This window comes from Bemisia tabaci, chromosome 3 (assembly GCF_918797505.1).
Source record: "Bemisia tabaci chromosome 3, PGI_BMITA_v3".
NCBI lineage: Eukaryota > Metazoa > Arthropoda > Insecta > Hemiptera > Aleyrodidae > Bemisia > Bemisia tabaci.
In genome coordinates, this window is record NC_092795.1 from 23,802,333 (window position 1) to 23,823,778 (window position 21,446).

General features: G+C 38.4%; 2 protein-coding genes across 6 annotated transcripts in view; one reads left to right on the plus strand and one right to left on the minus strand.

Annotated features, from left to right (window-relative positions):
* Positions 1 to 21,446, plus strand: part of LOC109031015 (neuroligin-4, X-linked) — a 649,145-nt gene that overhangs the window by 536,017 nt on the left and 91,682 nt on the right. The window lies entirely within an intron of this gene.
* Positions 233 to 20,329, minus strand: LOC109031094 (uncharacterized). Of its 4 annotated transcripts, none has more exons than XM_019042425.2 (14): positions 20,205 to 20,303; positions 19,697 to 19,983; positions 18,359 to 18,437; positions 17,943 to 18,050; positions 15,639 to 15,782; positions 14,547 to 14,664; positions 13,197 to 13,528; positions 11,757 to 11,952; positions 7,862 to 8,018; positions 7,136 to 7,315; positions 6,398 to 6,587; positions 4,894 to 5,031; positions 2,345 to 2,638; positions 233 to 1,094 (listed from the first exon to the last, which is right to left on the minus strand). In XM_019042425.2, exons 2-14 carry the CDS (start codon positions 19,798 to 19,800, stop codon positions 960 to 962), a joined length of 2,175 nt encoding a protein of 724 aa, XP_018897970.2. In that variant the 5' UTR covers positions 19,801 to 19,983; positions 20,205 to 20,303; the 3' UTR covers positions 233 to 959. The 4 variants fall into 4 exon arrangements, with proteins under 4 accessions (XP_018897970.2, XP_072154139.1, XP_018897969.2 ...); XM_072298038.1 differs by having other exon boundaries at positions 20,246 to 20,261; XM_019042424.2 differs by having other exon boundaries at positions 19,697 to 20,329.

Here is a 21,446-nt window from a genome sequence, read left to right on the forward strand (position 1 = left end):
GATGTTCTTTGTACACCTCTAGAATGCAATTTTGTCACTAGGTATATACATTTTTTTATCATGATCTTTCATCATGATTGTTATTGATGCTCCTAAACATGCTCTATCCGTCCTATTCTACTTATTCGATTTTTCTAAGCCCAATTACTTTCATGTTAAAGTAGAATCCATGGCATCTACAACTGTAATTTGTTGCAATACAATTAGAGAACAGAAATTAAAAAACAGCCAATCGGGTGAGAAAATAGTTAGATTTAATGGTTTTCACCTGGAAAGATAACAAAAAATTAAAGTACCTCAGTTAAAGACATACGATTGATTTTTTCAAATATCTCATCCAAACGAAATATACACATCGAACGTACAACATTAACAACATCTACGCATTAACAACTAAACCTCCAAAAAATTTCGTATAACTGAATTTTTGAAATAATGAACATTTTCTCATTTTTAAACACCTAATGAAAGACTACGAAAAAAAAGAATAAATAAGTAAATAAATAAATGTCTCTTTGTTGGTAGACTGCCGCTGATACTATTTACACGACAGATATTATTTAATCACTTTAATGTAATAATCGCTTTACACCACGCATTTGGACGTAAATGTATTTATGCAAAACATATAAAGATGCACAAATGAATTAAATCAATAGAAACCAGAAGCCTTGAATTCGTGTGCTTCATAATTCTATTGGATTTGATCTATCTGCACATAGTTTCTTTTAACATAAATGCACTCATTTGAAGTCTCTACATCAGGAGACCTGACCAAAATTTCCCGTCCCAGTTGGTCAAGCGTCAAGCTTTTAATTAATTCTATGATGAAAGCTCTGGATTCTGGAAACAGGGTTGGAAAACACGATCGATGTGTGCGGAGACCGCTTCGAAGCGCCTGCAAACCTCACTGCTGCAACTTCTTATGCATCTAGAACACCAAGTTTTTACAACTCCTCTCAAGTTCGGTAGTGTCTCTCGATCCATTTCAATAATGTCTGAATAGCGAGAGTGTCTGGCACACGGCGTTCTGCCCAACTTTTTGTAATCGTTGGTGGAGCTATCCTGAAAGTTGCAGCCATTCCCTTTAGCACCTGTCGATCCAAAAATCAGAGTTAATTCATGGTTTTAAAATACAATATATTAGGAGTTAGCACAATGTTAGACGACTCTACAGTCACATTATTAGTAATAACAGACCAAAAGAAGAGGAAATGTGTGGAATTTATCACTCCTTAAAACGTTATATCGCATTATTTTCAGATAATAACTTGGCAGAAATGTTCCTCGCGGAAAAAAATAATGAATGACAGAACTTTTTTTTTATCAGATGAAACTTGGCAGAAAAAAAAAAATGAAGAACAGTGGTACTCATTTTGTGTCATTTTAAACGAAGAGGTACGCCCCGTGGCCGCTCCGCGGCCCAACCTCCCTTTGCGCTTCGCGCCCCAAGCGTTATGCTTTATACGCGTCATTATAATGATTTTATGGTATAGCGTGTAATTTGTTAGGTCGCCAAATTTTGATCAAAGTAGAATGTTGCATTATGACCAACAATCATCAAATGGCCTGCTTTGATCGGAATAGTTTCGGGATTTGATAATGCATGTGGGTCTTTCCGACGAGGTCTCTAGAATATCGACGGTGCAACTGCAAAAATACGTATCTTGGTTGCGGTATTTCAAAATCTTCGCCCCTATTTTATCTTTCGAGAGGAGACCCAACCAACATCATGGCTTGAAATTTTTACAGAATACTCTTCAAATGGAGAGGAAAAATGACCAAAATGTTCAAGAAATGACGTTCAGTAGTTTTCCATGCAGAAAATGAAGTATAGCAGGAAGTCTGCAACGCTGCAAACTGAGACACGCATTTGTTATTAGTCAATTCATTTTTTACATGAAAACACTTGTGCGGATTTTTGAGCAAATTTTAGTGAATTTTCAAAGGAATTCGCAAGGGCGTTCTATCGTAAAAAATTAAATCGCCCATTTAGATGTGGCAATAGCTGATGTGGCTTGGTTCCTTTCCACTGAACGCGGTCCATATGGATTCCATTTTGCAAAAAGGACCCACTAGCATTGCAATGTTGCTAAGATCGTGCAACTTCTTTTGTCTTGGAGGAAAAACCCGATTATCCAATAATAGTTTCTACTTTACTCGCTCAAAACTGTAAATTTAAGACAAAAATTACCATCTGAATTTCATAGTTTTTCACGATTTCCGCAATTTTATTGCAAAAGATGAAGTTGCACAATCTTAGCATCATTGCAATGGTAGTGGTTCCTTTTTGCAAAATTCAATCCATATAATCTTTGGTTTTAACATGAAGTTATTAATTTACCTCCATGGCGTCCTCGTCGGTAGTATCATCCCCAGCGAAGACGACCCGGATGCGGTCGGTCCAATCGTGGCCGAATTCTTTGCAGAGGATGTGGACGGCGGCCCGGCCCTTGTTCCACTGGACCGGGGGTTTGGCCTCGATGGAGCAATGGGCCATGTTGCCCCGGAACCCGGCTTTTTTGATCAACGCCATCGTCTCCTCGATGAGGGCCGGCCGCAGCTCCGCCGGCGTGCTCCGGTAGTGGTACGTCATCAGGGAGCCCTTCCGCTCCAGCCACGCACCGTCACGACATAGCTGCAATAGAACGCGAATGGATATGTTGCATGTGTGAGGAATTTGCGATTTGACTGTTAAAATTACAGCCTGCAAATCTACAGCTCAGGGGCTTTCATTTAAAAAAAAGATCAGGCAAATCGGTCCGGTGGTTCTCTCAAAGTTAACGCCCAAAGATTCGGAACTTTGCATTTTAATATATAGGATAATAAGATTTGTCCCAACAGCAACTATCTAAGTTGAATATTAACCGAGATATCGTCCTTTGAAAAGTCGTGTTTTTGACGTCCTCCACCGCGACAGTGAATAACATTTTATGTACTACGTCTGTACTACGGTGGATGACGTCATAAATCGAGTTTTTCAAGGCGCGATATCTCGGTTATTTTTCAACGTAGAAAGTTGCTGTTTGGACGGATCGTATTATTTTTACTCGATCTGCAAGAATAAAGCATCAAAACACAATTCTGTGACCAGCGCAACTGACCCATTTTTGGGAGGTCCCAAAAGTCGTTTCTTTTGATCCTTTGATCATAAAATTTCAAGTCTCTATCTTCATTTTTCAAATAATATAATGCGTGGCGCTCGTGGTGCGGACTCTAGGATCACCCTGTACATTTTCATTAAATGGAGATGTTGCATGTGTGAGGAATTTGTGATTTGACTGTCGATTCTTAAGTAAAAGTTCGCAAGAAACACGATGGTGCCACCGGTTTTCTCTGAAATCAACTCCCAAGCTAAAAAAAAAGCTCTCAAAGTAAGGTCCAAATGGAGGGGATATCCCACGCTATCCTGAGAGTCCACCTCTACATCAAGACAAACTCTCCATGCCAAAGATAGGGTGCGAATACATTAGCAGGGATGCCGTGTTTTCAGTCTTAGAGTCCCCAAATAAAGTGGCCCAGTTAATATCAGTTAAAAACAGTTAATATCAGTTAAAATCAGATAATATCAATTCATTTTCTCTACTGATCTCAACTGATCATTTTTAACAGGGACGAGATAAGCAAAGCTTAAATCTGTATGGATTTAAGCTTTCACCCAATGGAGATGTTGCATGTGTGAAGAATTTGGGATTTGACTATTGATTCTTATGTAAAAGTTCGCGAGAAACACGATGGTTCCACTGGTTTTCTCTGAAATCATCTCCCAAGCTCAAAAAAAGCTCTCAAGTTGAGGCCAAAATGGAGGGGATATCCCACGCTATCCTGAGAGTCCACCTCTACATCAAGACAAACTCTCCATGCCGAAGATGGGGTGCGAATACATTAGCAGGGATGCCGTGTTTTCAGTCTTGGAGTCCCCAAATAAAGTGGCAGCCCTGTCAATGTATTTGCTCCCTATCTATGCATGGAGAGTTTGTTTTGATGTAGAGGTGGACTCTCAGGATAGCGTGGGATATCCCCTCCATTTATGCCTCAACTTGAGTGATTTTTTTGAGCTTGGGAGTTGGTTTCAGAGAAAACCAGTGGCACCATCGTGTTTCTCGCAAACTTTTACATAAGAATCGACAGTCAAATCACAAATTCCTCTCACATGCAACATCTCCATTTAATGATAATGTACATGGTGATCCTAGAGTCCGCACCACGAGTGCCACGCATTATATTATTTCAAAAAATGAAGATAGAGACTTGAAATTTTATGATCGAAGGATCAAAAGAAACGACTTTTGGGACCTCCCAAAAATGGGTCAGTTGCGCTGGTCACAGAATTGTGTTTTGATGCTTTATTCTTGCAGATCAAGTAAAAATAATACGATCCGTCCAAACAGCAAACTCGATTTATGACGTCATCCACCGCGGTAGTACATACCATGTTATTCACAATTGCGGTGGATGACGTCAAAAACACGACTTTTCAAAGGACGATATCTCGGTTAATATTCAACGTAGAAAGTTGCTGTTTGGACAAATCTTACTTTTTTTTTTTTTTAGCTAATTTACAAGAAGCAAGCGTAAAAACAAGATTCTGCTACTAGCGTGGCCCATTAAATAAGATCGCCCTGAAAAGGGGCAAGAAACCAAGGGGCTATAGAGGTTGCGCTTTTTTTGGACTTTTAGATCGCCCTTTTTGGGTATTTGGTTGAACCGTATGCAGTCGTTTGAATATGTGCGACGTGCACACGTCTTTATAGACGATTTAACTTTTTAATGCAGTAACTCACGCTGAATTTTTTTTCTTTTCTTTTTTTTATCCAAACGCTTCGGAGTGAATTTTCTTCCCGTGCGCTCTCTACTTTACATGCTAGAATCGAAAATTTCTGAAATATTTACCTTTGCTTCGATGCCCTTGAAAAGTTCTTCTGCACGTTTTATAAAATCTTCCGGTATCTTGTAAACAAACTTGGTTCCATCAGAATGCAGTATTTCCATCCCATGGTTCCCTGCATATGTTATCCCTTCTATTCCAACCTGTCAAATGTACAACCAGTGGAGTTGAAATATTCGGATTGACCGACAGTCACTGAAAGATATATTATGGATGAATTTCTCGAGGATTCAAGAAGTATAAGGACGTTACGAGGGAATAAGTATCCGCAAATGGGCCTGTTGCATGCAAGAGATACAGCCGTGCGAATAGACTTTTCAGAGGTTAAATGACACGAAAATTACGATGGTCACATTAAAAAAGTCTGAAATACACTCCTTACTGCGCAATTTGCGTTGTTAGGAACGCGCTTTTTCAAATTTCTCGCGTCTGGAGGCAGTTTTCTGACGGAAACAACAAACGGCAACTCGCGGCTATTTCCGGTCAACTAAAACTGATAATATAACCTAAAAATCGGAGCTCGTGATATCGTGAAATGAAATGTAGAAAGATTGCGTTGGATATTTAAAAGTTGATCGATTTGATTACCGCATAAAGCGTATACGGACCACTATAAGAGATCACGTTGGGTTTGTAAACAAACTAAAGGAAAAAATAACAACAACAACAACGACTCGGCATCTTCCGGAAATCACCGAGCCCGCGCCGTTTGCTCGTTTCCGGTGATTAGAAAACTGCCCCCAGACGCGGGAAATTTGAAAAAGCGCGTTCCTAACAACGCAAATTTCGCAGTAAGGAGTGTATTTCAGACTTTTTTAATGTGACCATCGTAATTTTCGTGTCCTTTAACCTTTAAAAAGTCTATTCGCGCGGCTGTATCTCTTGCATGCAACAGGCCCATTCTGCAACTCTTATCGTTTTGATACACTTAGAGTATCCTAAATCTGGTACCAAGGATGACAAGGATGAATAAAAAGTCCACATTTTTCGATTTATGTTGTTTCCTTTTTGCATTGCATTCTTTTTTAACCCAATTCTTTGCGGAAATCATTATTTGTTAACTATATGATAGTGTTTAAACATTCAATCTCTTAACTTTAAACTGAAATCGAATACACTCATTTTCTTTCTATTAAAATTCTTAGAAGTCACGAAGAGGATCTTAGAAATTTTCTAAAAATATTAGATAATTTTTTGTTATGGATAAAAACAGATGAAAAGTAAGATATCTGATCGAAAAACTAAAGTTAAAGTTTTAGAAGTGGTTTGTAGATCATGAGATGAAAGAAAGGGTGCCTATAATGTCTCGAAATGTTATTTTTTTCAATTTTTGTTATTTTTTTTTTTTTTTTTGCGAGCTTTGTTTACCCATGTTTTTACGTTTTATTCTCTCGTGTTCCTAGCTTTAGGCTATGTAATTAATGCATCCATGCTACCATGTTACCTTTTTCAAGGTTCATCGAATCAGCCATAGTTTAATCCACAAATCTGATCGTGTAGTCAACTTACCATTTCCTTCAAATTATTTACGTTCCTTCCTGAAATCATGGCGATGAAAACTTCCGGCATCTTAGATAATTTTTCTAAGACATCCCTCGTTTGGGCAGGCATCTTTGACAAATCTGGGTGTGGGCAAAGTGGTGCTAAAGTTCCATCGAAGTCAAGGAGCACGGCTAATTTTTGACAGTTACCAACGTAGCTGAAACCATTATAAAATGTATACCACTCTTCAAACACGTACTTTTGAAGCAAAATTGGAAAGTTTCAGCCGTACACGTGAGCCAGAAATACTAAATTATCCCTACATAACTACAACTCATACGTAATAAACCTAATTTTCAAATTTGTTAAACAATACGTTTCTCTCTGACAAATGATGCTATCTCTTTTTGATTTTTACTACAAACAACTGATATTTTTAGCAGCGACGCCCTAGCTAAACTTCCGCTATCACGACTTTATTTTTTAACAAGGAACTACTAATTTAGGCTCGCACATAAAAGCACCTATATGCATAGGGGAGCCAATGGCAAGAACTTTACTTCTAAAATAATCTAGAATATATGGGTAAAGAAGGTAAGAAGAAAGGGAAGAGAAAGTAGCATAACGAGCCAAAATTCCTGTTTGCATTTTATGAAAGACTTTCTGTAAAAAGTTTGAAATTTATAATAAGATGTCACAGCACGTTTTCTCTTCACGTCTGGAATCTTGTAAACTTTATAATCAGATGAAAAGATTTGAACTTACCTGCGCATATAACTATCGATCTCTAGCAACGTGACTGGCTCAAAGGACGATCTTACTCCATCATATTGTTCCAGTTCGGAGATGAAGGATCGTGCCCAAGCGAACACTTCATTGAGCTTTTCTCGCCGTTTCAAAAAGTTCATCCTCACTATCCGCTCATCCTCCGGCATTGTCAGTGCTCTGAATACAACAAAATAAAACAATAAAATATCAAAAATTAACATTATGAAACTCTCTAAGAAACGCCACAAAATATTCATTCGATCAGTGCTCCCACTTCATGTCCCTCAAAAGTTCCGGGATTCGGAAACTTTTTGTTCCGCAATTTCTCCCACTTCATGGCTGTCGAAAGTTCCACGATTCCTTTTAGATTTTTTCTTAAATTCCGAGAAAATTCCGGAAAATGCTATAGGTCCGGAACGTTCCGGGAATTTTAAAAGTTCTGAGGAAAATTCCGGAAAATCTCTGAAGTTTCGGAATTCTGCATTCCAGTAGCTGTGAACCCTCGCCAAGACGACACGTTTTTTTGTTTTTGTGGGTTTTAAAAACCGCATGGATCCTGAGAAATTCTGAAAAATTAATTTCTGCAGCATAATGTTTTTTTTTAATCCAATAAAACGTGAAATATTATTCATTGAAGTAACGCATGAGGTAATTTTTATCAAGACTCTTTCGCGGGAATCAAAATTAATTGTCCTTAAAAATCAATATAATTTGAAACCTTACTTGTGTAGGACCTCTGCTGTCTCTTTAATGTGGCATGGATTACAGCGGAGAGCCTCTTTCATGGTTTCAGCAGCTGTAGAGAAATTTGACAACACCAGCACGCCAGTTGGATTCTCAATCTGAGAAGCGACAAACTCTTTCGCTACCAAACAGGGTTCTGAAAACAACGAATGAGTCTTCTACATTGACAGGTCCAATTTAAAAAAGGAACCTAATAGCTAAGCAACGTCCCAAAATTTCTGTCCTTGACCCACCTCTAGAAATGAATGAAAACGAGAAAAATCAATGTGTCTACATACTTTTCCGAAGCTAGCCTTCCAAAAAAATCGAGGCAAAGTTATTGATTTATTCTTGTTCGATAAAAGAATGGGATTGAGAAGAGGAACCCCGAAAACCCTTAGATGCTCTAGCCGGGTCAAATTAACCCGAGACTTGCTAAAATCGCGTGGCCTTGTTGTATGAGGCTGGTATATACGTGCTTCAGACACAGGTCTACAAATAACTCCTAAAAAAATCTGACATCAAATAAAAACAAGCAGGAAGCTCCAACGCATTGGCGTCGGAGAGCGGCTCTGGGGGCAGTAGTTGTAGTCAAGAATGAGGGCCTAGACACATTTTGTCATTGATGTACAATCCGACAACTGTCGATTCATGTTTTGTAACTTAGCAGATTTACGTAGCCGGTGTATAAATGTGTATTGGGCTTTGATATGGCGAATACATGGCATTATCACTTGTTGTATACTTTTAATTTTGAAAGCTCTTTGGAGGTCCGCTTCCTAAAAAATCTCTGGTTGATAAGTCGTTTAGCGAGGCTGCAAAAAATTTGCATTTTTATATCTGAAAGTGTAGGTATTGGTTTTTTGTATAATTGTTTTTTTGGATTGCTGGAAAAGTAACGCATACTTCTATAATTTAGGACTGAGTCAGGGAAATATAAGGTTCGTTAAATAGTAAATATTCCTAGTACCGTGTGACACTATTGTTAACGAAAAGTTTTTGCAACTTGTCAAAGAGGTTGTTGAATGATCTTCGAATAACTTTTGATGAGCTAGAGGTAATGGTTCTATCTGCAGCTCGTGGACTTCTGTACGATATTGTCCAGAATCATCTAAATTTTCAAAAAGTGTCCGCTTGTTCGATACCCAATTTGCTCATTCATGCATACAAGGAGAAGCGCATGAAAGCTTTAGCAGACATTTTGGAGATGAATCAAGAATTAGATGAAGAATTTATGACTTAAATCACGGCACCTTAATCACGGGATGACCTTAATTACGGCAACTATTTATTGTCCATGAGATGCAGATGGTTCCATTTCCCTAGCTCATCAAAAGGTATTCGAAGATCAATTTCATCAGCCACCCGTACGAACCACGTTTCTAGTGACCCGTACTTGCTTCGCACGTATGAAACATACAATCAGAGAAAACAGAATTCATCTTACAATAATCAATAATCAGTAGGACATGAATCGTTGCGATGTATAATACGACATTATAATGCGGCATTACTATTGTAATTCATTTTAATGGATTAGGGGCATTATAAATCATTATTGCCACGTCGGAATGAAATGTTGTAGACTGAATTGAAAAGCATGTTGGCAAAATTTATTATAAAAATAGTATAACATGTAGGTACATAACATAAAGGTAATACAAATTAAATGATTAGAGCGTGTATATTTCATTACATTATAGGTATATTACAATCATTTTTGTCATTGTTGGAAATTTTGATAGTTTGAAATTTGATAGTTGATAGTTGATAGTTTGAGAGTTGAAAATTTGGTTATTTTATTTAGTTAAGGTGATTCGATAGACGCCATATTTTGTGTCAGAATGGCATGCGACATATCCCATCAATTGGTTCCATTTTTTCATTTACTCATCATTTTTCTCCAATTTTAAGTTTCGCAATTCTGTTTTCAGGAGACTAAAGCACTCACTTATCAATTTGTATATTTATATTGAGTTAAGGGTAGAGACGTATTCCTCACCGGAATTGAGGAATGGAGGACGAAGAACGAGGCGCTACAGACGAGTCCGTCCAGGACAAGTTAAAAAATTCCCATGAGCCGAGTGCCGTAGGTTAAGGGCCCGTTCGCCAAAACTAATCGGAACTGTATGAATGAATTGCTCCTTTTAAAAATCAAAACAATATCGAATTGCGATATATTACACAGTTAAGATAGGGCTATGTCCTGTCGTAAGCGGCGACATACAGTCGATATCATTTCAATAATCGCCCCAATGGCCACGATAGTTGTTAGACGTTTACAGTTTCCCTGGTAACCTTTGTTTGCTATCAGCTGATATCAAGTAATATAACTAGGAAGCTCCAACCCAGTGGTTAAAGCTTCCTTAACCGCGAAAACTTTAAAATTCAAATTTTCAAATTTTGAACGTAAAGTACATTTTTTCCATCACGAGATAAAAGCACAAACAAGTTTTGAATTGTTGACTGTATCACCATGATTCCAAAAATACAATACACAACATAGCATTGACTAACAATAAAACAGTATGCAATAAAATAAAGTCATGACAAGGAACATAGCCGAAAATGGCGCCGATTCCCATCAACCAACGCGCGGTCTCTACAATGTAACATGCTGCATTGATACTCCCCAGCTGGGACCGTCCGGAATAGCAGCTCTAGTGCAAGCACCAGAGCCGCTAAAAGATAGAATTGAGCGTCAGCACACCCGGAGGTAGGAGAAACGTAATCGGGTCTCTTTTTCAATACTGCTCGCGAATCGAAGCCACACTTCATTGGGGCGGCAAACATAGAGTACATACAGTCGTAATGTAAATGGGAGAGCTGGCGCCATGTTCTGCTCGACAAGTTCCGAGCCTGGTGTGCGCCAAGTTCGGGTCACTTTTTCGATACATGTTCGATCCAAAATGGCGGTATGGAATACGTGGTGATTCCTATCTTCTTTGTTTACATCAGATGGCCGGGTACCCGTGTATCGCAAACAATCTATTATGTATCGAAAAAGTGACCTGGCGTCACACAGGAGTCTCGGAATTCGGGACCTGGAAAATGCTTAAAAGTGGCGCCAGCTCACCCACTTACATTACGACTCTATGTACTCTATGGCGGCAAAGAGCGGAGCATTGCGAGTTCACGACTCTCGCCATCGCGCCTTCAATTTTGAAGATGCAACACATACATCAATTGAACATGAATAGTTGTATCTCTGCGCCGTCGTCAACGCGCGTCCTCTCCCTAGCTCTGTTTCCATGCTTTGTTGGTCCCGTTAGCCTTTTTTTGTTCGTGGTGCTTCAAGGGTTTTCTTCTGATAAAATTCGAAGTTTCATGAAATTTATTTCTTTCAATTACTCAGATAATTTAATCCGGAGTCTTTGAAAATGTTTAATTGAAATGTTCATAACTTTCCCTAAAAGTTATTATTTTATGGGGAAAAATTTTGTGACCCCTAAACACTTAGATGCCGTATTTCCTTAGCAGGGCAGTAATTAAACGGCTTCAACTGGAATCGCCCTACCTGCATTAGACGTTGCTTAATATTCTCTGATAATTTCATATTAAATAGAAAACCAAGTAACCTCGGACTTTTAAATTGCGTTAGTTTATGTATGTCCTTCATAATTTAGGGTAAATTCACGGAAAGTTTTAATGCGTCAAGTAGTTCATTTTTCTATCGTAGAAAATAAAGCACAAGAGAAAATTGGGTAACGTGAAATGCAATCAGGCTGATTCCAGTCAGATCCATTCATTTATCTCTATGATGATCCACTCAAAATCGGCAATGAAAGTGCCTTTATAAGGCCGGCCAGCGTTTGTTCAATTTATGTGAGTTTTTCCACACATTCTATCCACGACTGTCTTTTAGGTAGAAGTATGTTCTAAAAAAAACATTTACCGTCTGCAAGCGAGGATCCAATGAGAGCCACATCGGCATTTTTTAAAGTGCTTATTAAACTTTGTTTCGACTTCATGTCCGAGATAATTTTGACGGTGGCCTTTTTCAATCGAGCCTCAATGGCCTTCGAAAGCTGTAAGTATGCTTCACAAGGTGTGATTAAATTTGTATCGTCTTCCACCTGAACCCATTCAACCTATTGGCAGAAAACGAAAGGATTAAATTATATTTCAAGGATTATACTTGAGTAAGCAACCAGCCTCTCTAATAATTAAGGCTAAAGAGAAGAAAGCTATCCTAAAACTTAATAATAATAAACAAAATCAGTCCTCCTTACAGATGATACATTATTGGAAAAAGGTCATGGTCTATATTTTACTAAGCAGAAAAAGTGATTATCTTTTATCATTCTAGGTAAGTTTTTGCTAATTTTATTGACTATTGATTTTTATTGAATTTTTATCTATTTTCATAATACATAAATTTACAATGAATACTAAAATATAAGTTTAAATATTTTCATCCCATTTATTTTCCATTTATTTTTAGTTCAATTAAGTTTTAAGTTACTAAGGTTTAGTGTAATTTTGTGTTACTTATAATCTGTTAAGAAAAGATCATAAAACTTTGATATTCTTATCACTTGGTTTGATGTTAGATGCGGTAGTGCCGTTAATGTAACTTCCCCCTCCTCCGTGCATTTGGACCCGAAGGTGAAAATTATTCGAACCACTTACGCGGAATCAGTTACTCAGTTTCGAATTTTTGCTCGTTTTAATAGGGAATGTCAGATAATGAACCAGTAATTTTCAAGAAAGGACAGGCTTTTTTTTCTATGATCCTTGCGGGTGAATTTTTGAATCGTTATCAAAGACCCTATTCGATTAATCCCGATCTTAAAAATGTTATTTATCCATTGTGGTCATTTGACAATGATCCAAAAATCCAGATGCGCTGAAATGCATAAAAATATATACAAATAATGCCTCTTGTGAAAAGGCGCTTGTTCCTTTTTGAAACAAATGATTCACACAAACTAAACTTTGGAATACTACCGTGCCAAGGAAGAAGGCCGCATGAACATTCGAGAGTTGAAACGTGGATTTTTGATGGCATTCATGCATATTTGTTCTTGAAATTTTCAGATTATTCAGATTACATTGCGCACAAAATTTCTGAAAATTTTGGATAAAAACATTCACAATTTTCCCAGTAAATTCGATTTTTATCGAGGGAAACTTGGCAACGACTAAAGGCTCATACGGCGTTCTTCCTTAGCATGGTAGAATGATAAACTACTATTCCTGACTCACGTATGAATCAAAGCACCTACATGTACCGAAAATCAATCGCCACTTGTTGTTTTTAAAATTACTCAGAACTAGTAGCTTTTCAATGCAGAAATAATCCAAGTATAAAATTTAAGAAGACGAAACTCACTTTATGGACGTGTTCAGGGTACTCAGCAAGTAACGCCTCGAAGGCTTGCAACTTGTACAACGCCTCGCCGGCCCGGTCCTTGGTGTCGTAGCTGACGATCTGCTTGACTGAAGGGTCCGAGCTAGGGGTCATGGACACAATACCCGGGTCTCGGGCGATTTCTTCTACCTCCGCGTACGGGACTCCTACAGGGACGACACGGACTGCGCATGCGTGTGAACCATGCTCGACCAAGCCTTTCGCAACGTCTACGCGACAGCCCAAACGCCGCCGACAGCTGTCGATGAAATTATCGCGGTGGGACTCCGCTTGTACACCCACCACATCGCACGCTAAAAAAAACACAGAGGTCCGTTGAAATATCGTCTGGCATGAAAAAAAAGGTGCCATTTACCAGATGACCTCTGGATCGATAGGCAAGGATGGCGGTTAGGTGTCGCAGAGCGCCCGGGCGCGCTGTGAAGCGACTCGAATGTATGTATGAAAAAAAGAAGAAAAAAACTCTCTCCTATCGAATTTAAAATATTGCCTCTAACTGTGACTTATATAAATTGATCGATAGATCGTGCTTCGTTTCTGGTCGTAAACCGATTAGCCTTCATCTAAATGGGTATGCAAAAACAGATCCTCCGCGTCAAAATGGTCGCATCCTCAAGGATTGATCGATGTGTTTCCAGTGGCGTGGCGTGCATTGCGATGTATTGATTTTTATGCCATTTAAACCTGTGGTAAGGAATCGATTATTAATGTGTTCGCTGCGAACACCCTGTTTATCGATCCTTTTTGATAGATTTAAATGGCATAACAATCGATATATCGCAATTCACGCCACGCCACTGTGTGTTTCATGTTTTTATAAGACCCGTTATTTTTATTGCGCTCATTTCATGCCGGCAGTTTCAACAGGGTGTCTCACGGCTAGCTTGTTTCCAATTGAAGTTGAGGGAAATTTTTGTGATTTTTGAAAAGGTAGGATCGGTATAGAATAAATTCTTTCCTAATTTCTCGCACAAGGAGGTGAATGATTTAAAAAATAAATGAATAAATAAATAAATTCAATGGAGCTTTATGGCTTGAATAAAATGAAACCTGTTGTGAAGCTCAAACCTGAGGTCTGAACCGCCGGTTTTCACAGATAACAACCTAAATCAAGATTCTCCAAAAACAGGTAATATCTCAATGCATCCAAAAACATCTTTCTCCTTACAATTGCGCTCTGGACTTTTCTACAATAGCCGATCGCTGGAGTTTTCACGAAGCAGAACAAAAGAATTAAACTCTGTGAATTTTTAAAAATTCAATATACATATAATGTTTGAGATATCCGCATATCAGTTATAATGCTCTTACCTAATATTCCTAGTAATATCTCCTCGGCCCATGGACAAATTCTGAACACATCCCAAGCTGGAAACGGTTTGTAAAGAACAAGTCCAATCTTCACGCGCAGCCCACGTTCAGCAGCTAGCTATGACAAATATATCATGCTTAATTCAAATTTTTTTAAAACAAAAAAGAAAAAAAACCCGCGGAGGAGTAAACAATAAATCGATAGAAGTTGCATATCGATAAATTCCTGATTGCGTGGGGTTTCAATTTAGAACCCAGATTGCATTGGAACAGATATACGTACGGGAACACCACGGATTCTCTACCTGCTTCAAGCAGCGTAATGTCCTCTTAACATTTTGCCCTACATTACTCCATAATTCATTGGTTCTCGTATGGAAGATCATATTTCACTCAAACCATTCTCTATTTATCAAGCTTATGATACATTCCATCCTTTGAGGAGGCAGGTTTTTTCTGAACACTTCCTTGGAGGTAGAACCTGTTTGCGTTAGCACATCCAATTAAGCGCTCAGCCGATAGGCAGCGCTTTTTGATTTCGACTTGCCTCTAGAATACTAGTATACTAGTGCTAATTCGTTTAAATGGCGCACCAGCTCATCGATGTGTAGGCTTTTTTTTTTTTGGGGGGGGGGGGGGGGGTCCAGTTTTAAAATAAATAAAGCTGTGATAACCGTATTTTATGCTTTTAACGTAATGCGCAGGTAGTTTCGATCGTTTGTCTATAAGAAATTTCCTAAGCGGTAGAGTAATTCCTATCGAAATTGATCGTTGAAAATAAAAGAAGCCTAAAAAAAACGCGCCTGATGAGCTCAACGGTGGCTATCATTTTCGGGAAACGAAAAAACGCGTTTACGGTTTCCTTGGTAACCTTTGTTTGCTATCAGCTGATGTTTTATTTCCATTTCCCAGCCAAGTCGACGGAGTTTATACTTCCTTTCTTCACTAAATACATTTACTAACACCTGAGCGCTTTTCTAATACGACAGTATTAGAACTTTCCCGCTTGTTTTATACTCTGTGTTTTATTCGATAAGAAATATCTTTATTCTTGTCTGCCAAGTAATAAAAGGATTGGTATCTTCAACTTACGGCGCGAATAGTGTTAGCTGCAAGCAAGAGTTGGTAGTCGTGAAGCCAAACAACTACTGGGCGAAGTTCCTTCTCGTCATTAACGACTGTTGTGATGTGTTCGATTGTATCTGCACCATACGTTGCGTTATATTCTTTGAACGCCTGTGAAAACAAAACAGGGAGTCGCATTTTGTCCATCAGTTTTTTTACTTAATATCGACCTGGTATATCAAGTTTCTGCGATATTTTACAGCAAATCGGTAGATTTTCGGGATGTAGATTACTTACTTTCAATTCATGAATGAATAAAACATGGACATGGCTGAACTTCTTTGCATGGAAATACGTTTAAAATAACAAAATCAAGACATATATGTATTTTCAGCCCCAAAATACCTTTAAATCGACTTTATCTTTCAGGAGTTCGACAGAAAATTTCCTTTTTTCGCTTAAATTATTACGTATCACTTTTCTTTAAGAATCTGATAAGATTTTGCTTGGGGCAGATCAAAAAACTTAAACTCGTTCGAATGGCTTTCTACATTCACAATACACGGTCTCGTCGAAGTGCGTCGTTGACCTCGCAGTGTTGGATCGTATGAATTCTCTTGTTGTGCTTCTTGCCTATTTTGAAATCTCTGTAAATGAAAACTAAAGGGGTTGATAGGTGCGAGTTAGTGACGCGCCTTATCAACACATTGTGTTGGAGTTCACTGCTTGTTTTTACTAAATGTTTGCAATAAATTTGAATATTTTATTTTATTTTACGTCCTACGAATCTTTGCCATGCTGCATGAAAGCTGAGTAAAAATCACAAAATTCTTCTACTACAGGACAAACTGCGGTTTAAGATTTTGTTTACAACTGTCTGAAGAGTGCATTACCTCCTTTCTCAACGAAACTTTTTTTGTTCATCAGTTCGTTACTTTGCTGACGCGAGGACGTATTGAATTATTACACGTCACGTCAGCCTTGGGAAGCGTGAAATCAAGTAGAGTCCACGCCAAATAAGTGTACGCAGTTTTAGACTGTGACAGAAGATCCGCCATTTTGATTCGTCCTTCGTTTTGATTTACCTTACATGTAAAAAGTCACGTCAGACTATCTTCCGCTGCAGTCTAGAAGTGCGTAAACTTATTTGGCAGGGAGTCTACATGGACAGTAAGGCCCAACCCAAAATTAGGTCGCGCCCTTACGTCAGAGGAACGAGAGACGGATTGTATCGGTGTAATTCTGCCCCAGGACAGTTAATTAACGTTCGCATACCTGAATTATTGTCCGCGATGACACTACATTAAGTCTTTGAAATTGTATTTTAAGGCGTAAAAATAGTTTACTTTTACGCCCTAGTTTAGTTCAAAGTTAAGTTAATTGATTTTAAGTTAATACATTAATATATTCAATCAACTTATCGACGGTGAAAGTCGGCAATCACATAACTCGTTTGCGGTGTCTGAAAATCTCCGCCTGTACGTCATTTTCTTAAAGGAGAACAAAGTGACATTATTTCTTGAAGTTTTTGCAGAATTTTCTTCGCATTGAGAAGAAAAATCATGACAGTTTTAAAGAATGGGCCTGTTGCAAACTTTTGCTAGAGCAGAATGAAGAGTTGTTTCCTATAGATAATGCCTCAAAAATCACGATGAGCGCATCGGCAAAGTCTGAAATGCACTCATAAATTCACAATCTGCGTAAGAAATTTGCGTTATTTTGAGCTTCCCGCTTCAAAAGCGATACTACTGCACAGGTGAACATTTTGTTAGATGAGTCCCTCCATCGTCGGCAATATTCATCATGGCCGACGCTTGCGCAGTTCCGCGAGTAATTCGAGGAGAGTTCAAGATCAATTAAGGCGGGCGAGGAAAATATAAACGTAAACACGCCGATTGTTATCTGGTTTAATCCTGTTCAGATGTTATCTCGTCCCATCACAGGTGTTTTGGCGGACTGGCGTCGGCCATGATGAGTATTGCCGCCAATGGAACGACTCCTCTAACAAAATGTTCGCCTGTACCGTAGTATCGTTTTCGAAGCGGGAAGCTCAAAAAACCGCAAATTTCTTAGGCAGATTGTGAAGTTATGAGTGCATTTCAGACTTTGCCGATGCGCTCATCGTGATGTTTGAAGCATTATCTGTAAGAAACAACTCTTAGTTTTGCTCTAGCAAAAGTTTGCAACAGGCCCATTGCCGTTGAGTAGTTTTGCCATTTAAAAAATAAAGTATGACAGGAAGTCTACAACGTTGCAAACCGAGTTATGTGATTGCCGACTTGCACCGTCGTTATGGAATTTAAATAAAGTACTTTTGAGCAACTTACTTACCAACCAAGATTCTAGTTTGAATGATTCTTTTATTGGAATAGAGTTCAGCAGGGGCCTGAGGCTCTTGCGATAAAAGTCGTTGTAAAGCGCCACGTCTTTTCCCAATTTCTGGAAAAATACATTCACGGGTTTATAACTAACTTTAAACCAATCTAGTTCTATGTCCCTAACAGTGTACTGCTCAAGCTATAGCGGCATCTATATAGATTCTATAGAGCGAATGCCATTGTTATTTCTGAAGGACATTTTTCACCGTGCAAAATTAGTAAAATAAAAGATTTTGTATGCGTGTTTTTAAAGTACCTATTAAACTTTGATCAGAAGTAAACGTTAACCAAACTTGATCGGACCGGGCTTTAATACACGTATTTTTACTACTTCCAATACTATTACCAGTGCCAGGTTCACTAACATACCGTAAAATTTTCGTGGATCCAGCAGCCACGATTACAACAAATAGCCGGTTTAACTGTTGAAAGGACTTCCAGAGGATCACTGCAACAGTTCAATCAAACATAGATTTAAAATATTTTTCTGAAAATAAGAGACCCTGATAAAAATGTATTCTCAAGAGTTGCCAAAATTTAAAATTCATCTCTATTTTCACTGAATAAAGCGTCTCCCATGTAGTGTGTCGTAAAGAACATCGTCGTTTCAAAATCACACAGGATGCATTTGCATTTTACTCATCTCCCGCCTTTTTGGTCGTGACACAGATGCAAATGTTACAGTCCGAGAACCAATGATTGAGACGTAGGTAAAAAGAACTGATTTATATTCACTGTTTTTTAAGGATTTTAATTTGTTGTTTTGGCACAGAACCTCCCAGAAATTTTTTTCATAGAATACTCGTACCAAAAAATATCTCAATAAACGACCTCTTATTGCCCCCTCTCTAAAAGCTTAAATTTCCATCGACTTATGGCTGAGATACAAGCGTATACGAGTGTATTAACACGGGATATAAGTTTTAACTTAAGCTTACGACTGGTTCTATATTCTAGTGTTATGCTAATATCAAGATTGCACCGTCTATTGTTACCATATGCCCCCTTTTTTGCTTTAAAGATGAACTTTGCGTCGCTGTATCGTCACAAGCAGCTTTGATTTTAAGTTAAAAATTATAAAAGGTTGTTTTTTTATGCGGTTTCATTTGGACTGTATTTTGGAATGAGAAACTACAATCCATGGGTCATAGATAAAAACACCTATCTGTATAGGGAAGTTAATGTTTCTGAAATGAGCTAGAAATAGTAGTTCCTTCTTGCAAAATGTGGTCCATTTTGACCACATTACCTTATATTCCTCGGACTCTAGAAAAAAGGGCAATTTTCGGGAGACTCTTTGTAAGACTGAACCATTTAAAGCGCTTCTACGATGAGAATAAGATACCTATCGGATAAAATCGCAGTTCGTAACAAGACATGTTTCTCTCTTCTTTCCTCGTGGATTTGTCTCCGTTTTAATTGATCTGTTATCTCGTTACTATGTCAACAACCTCAACAGATCAATGTTACGAGGCAAATTAATTGGGTCGCTCGGACTGTGCCACTATTTGTGGTCGAATAAGATCCCTTTTTCGAAGCTCAGTGACATTCTATTCAAATCAGCTCAATGGATTACCATACTCCGATCAATGATTTGTAAACTTCCGCAGTAATAATAAGATACTCTACATCTAGTGATGCATTTACCGCATTAACGTTCGTGAAATTTAAAGTGCAAAATATCACATGAACGAAAAATAAACTTACGAATTGCCCCGTGGGTGGTGTGTATGAGAAACAAGAATCACGTAACTGTCAGACAATGGTTTACTGACCACTCTTGGAACCACCACCGTTTTACCACTACTCATTTTGATGGTAGTTTTTCACAACAAAGTCTCAAAATTATAAATCACTTTACAGAAATAATATTCAACAGGAGCTGCAGTCACTGCAACTTTTATTTTCAGCGTCAATAGACTTTTACAAAATTGGGCTTAGGGCCTTTTATTTTCATTCACACCAGACAAATTTTATGATATAAATAGTAAACACTGAAAAAGAAATGATTAGATCGGTGTACTTCAATTTAAACCTTTTCACCGCTAAAAATCCAAGATAAATACTCGCGAATTCACGAACTTCTAGCCGGTTGATTCTCACGATAATTTTTCACCGTTCACAGTTCACCTGTAGCACTCTGTAATGTTATAAAATTATGGCAAAAAAAGAGAGGGGATTGTGCAACAAGTTCTACAATATGATGCAAATTCACCCCGAAAAACGATCTGGAGCTTTAAGGACGGATAAACGAACTGTTGGCGGCAGATGGAAAAATACACGCGGGACCGTCTCTCACGTGTTTCGGAGAAGGAGAGAAAGACAACTAGTTGAGCGGACAGCACGAGCCGGCCGAGTGCGAGCATTGCTCCGAGCTCATGACCGTGCTGCCGAATTTATTTTTCTTCGAAAAATTACAGAAATTTGTAGTATTTTCATACGAAATTATTTTAACCTAAGGTGATTCGTCAAGCTCAAAAGAAGTGGTCGAACTGGCATGCGATATATCGCATCTCTTAGGTCAAAAATCTCGGCAGATTTTGAATTTTAGCAAAACAAAGGACGATAGCCCCCTGCGCATGAGCCTAAAAAATCGTTCTAAACCCAAAAATTGGCAAAATTCAGAGAAATGAAAGCAGGATAGTGTTTGGAAAAAAACGTCGCATTCGATACAGAAATTGATAGCTGAATCGAATGCGAGGTTTTTTTTCCAAACACTATTCTGCTTTCATTTCTCTGAATTTTGCCGATTTTTGGGTTTAGAATGATTTTTAGGCTTATGCGCAGGGGCTATCGTCCTTTTTTTTTTTTTTTTTTGCTAAAATTTCAAAATCTGCCGAGATGTTTGACCTAATCGATGTGATATATCGCATGCCAGTTCGACCACGTCACTTGAGCTTGACGAATCACATTAATGGACAGGAATGTATGAAGCATGCAGGTTCAAACAGGCACAAATCCCTTTAGACACGAAATTGGGAAACAGCGGAGTCATTTCAGGAAAATTTTAGGGAAAGTGGTTGCTTGGAGAAGATTAATATCGCTTGGAGGAGGGCGAAACTTTGAATATTGCAAGAAAATCCCTGAAATAGATCAAAAGAGGTTAAATTGACCAGAATTAAAGGTCAACTCTAAAATTCAAGGGGGAGGGGCTATTGCCCTATGCAATCCTCAAATGACGCCCCTGCTAAAATTATAGCACCTTTAAGTATCAATTTTAAGTCGCGGTCAAGTTAATGAAATAAATTGACAGGAAATGAATTTTATAGGATCTAGGAGGAAGTTTTCCCTTCCAAGCTTTTAAAAAATGTCAGCTTATGACGAAAAATACAGCATATGAAGTCTCAAAATTCGGATGTGCGGGAATGTGGCATCACGGAGGATTGAGTCTATCAATTGGTTCAAGAGCGAATTTTTCCTTCACCGCCGCGTCAAGCGGTCGCACAGATAAGATGTA